This window comes from Octopus bimaculoides, chromosome 29 (assembly GCF_001194135.2).
Source record: "Octopus bimaculoides isolate UCB-OBI-ISO-001 chromosome 29, ASM119413v2, whole genome shotgun sequence".
NCBI classification, from domain to species: domain Eukaryota; kingdom Metazoa; phylum Mollusca; class Cephalopoda; order Octopoda; family Octopodidae; genus Octopus; species Octopus bimaculoides.
Window position 1 is genome coordinate 806,095 of NC_069009.1, and position 1,615 is coordinate 807,709.

A 1,615-nucleotide genomic window follows, 5' to 3' on the forward strand; every position below is an offset into this window, starting at 1 on the left:
CAGTTTCCTGGTATTAAATTGATATTAATTAATATCGAATTTTTACCCTATTATGTTAATTATATGTATATATATGTATGTGTTTGTGTGTCTGTTCAGGCGTAAAGTCCTTTCAGGCGTAAAGTCCTTTCAGGCGTAAAGTTATTCAGCCAACAACCTTGTACTTCATCGAAGCCTGGTTCTTTCCGTTAACAATGCCCTACGATTCCTAGATATTATTCAGTCGTCGCTGAGTATCCGAATGCCATTATATAACTTGTTAAATTGTATTTCCTCTGTAACCGAGCAGCCGTTTTTAAGGAAGTTGAGTTTTCTTCTTTCCAAAGAGCAACAATTTCATCTTCTTTAGTCTCTTTCCTTAAACGAATCTTGGTGTTTGCACTTCGTAAAACCAATCACAGCGGCACATACCATAAATACACACTTCTTAAATTTCTTCCAGTAATTTTCACATTCCAGCAGTTCCAATTTTACCCCAAACCATGCTTTGATCTTAGCATGGTTTTGATGGAAAACAGCCTAACTCTTTGGAAGAGTAAAACAAATGTCTTATGATCTACTTAGTAATTCTTATTCAAAAGGTAAGCGAATAACATGGCAAAAGAAAAGGAAGAAAATTAAATGAATAAATAACTATACACAGATTCAGACACAAATATACATATGAACATGCAAACACTTATACATATAATATCAAACACCGAGGTTATATTCAAACATTCAGAGACAGAAAGTGGGTTAGAGGAAGACAAAGAGAAGGATAAGAAAGAAAGATAGGCAGACATTAAATATTTACGAATACATATGCAATGAAGGAAATACTATCATGGAAACAAATCCAACTTACAATTGTTCTAAATTTGAAAGATGTTTGAGTGATTCTTTTTCAATATTCGAGATTTCATTATTGTCTAGTTGTCTGGAAGATAAAAAAATAGAATTGGTATGAAATAATATATAGGAAATTAGACGTAAAATTTAAAATTAAATATGCCAAAGGGATTACATGCAGTAAGATAAGAAAAAGCGGTAGAAAAATCTAGATGAAGGAGATGATGATAATGATTAATGACGATCATGATGATAATGAGAATGAGTTATGATGAAGTTGATTAATGATGAAGATGATGATAATTATGATGAGGAGGTTGATGATGTTGATTCTGTGTATATATATAGAGAAGGGCAATAGAGACTTAAGAAAGGAGGTTGGCAAGACATTAGATATTTAGAAATATAGTCAAGGTAGTAGTATCAGCAAGACTGATCCAACTTACAGAGACTCTAAGCTGAGAAGATTTCGGAATGATTCGTCTTCAATTTTCGTGATTTTATTATTGGATAGATAGCTGAAAAATAAAAGAGAATTGATACGAAATAATATATAAGAGGATATAGATAATACAGGCACTCCCCATACACACACATGCACTTACAAAACATAGACACACATTGAGAGATACGCATGCGTAGACACATACAATAGGAATACATAATACAAAATGGCTGATAGTTAACCAGGTGGGACACACATAACAAAGAAGAAAGCAAAGGACCACTGATGAGGTCACAGAAGTGTGACGAAAGAACTCTGGCCGAAATATATATATATATA

The 1,615-nt window shown here is 32.8% G+C and overlaps 2 protein-coding genes across 8 annotated transcripts in view; both read right to left on the minus strand.

Annotated features, from left to right (window-relative positions):
- The window catches only part of LOC106873850 (adhesion G-protein coupled receptor G6), an 82,527-nt gene that overhangs the window by 60,163 nt on the left and 20,749 nt on the right, over positions 1-1,615 (minus strand). The gene's annotated exons all lie outside the window — the stretch shown is intronic.
- The window catches only part of LOC128251244 (decorin-like), an 18,045-nt gene that overhangs the window by 12,082 nt on the left and 4,348 nt on the right, over positions 1-1,615 (minus strand). For all 5 annotated transcript variants that reach the window (XM_052977977.1, XM_052977975.1, XM_052977976.1 and 2 more), the window contains exons 3-4: positions 1,278-1,349; positions 848-919 (exon numbers count right to left, since the gene is read on the minus strand). In XM_052977977.1, coding sequence (XP_052833937.1) covers positions 848-919; positions 1,278-1,349 — 144 coding nt within the window. The remainder of the gene's footprint in view (positions 1-847; positions 920-1,277; positions 1,350-1,615) is intronic.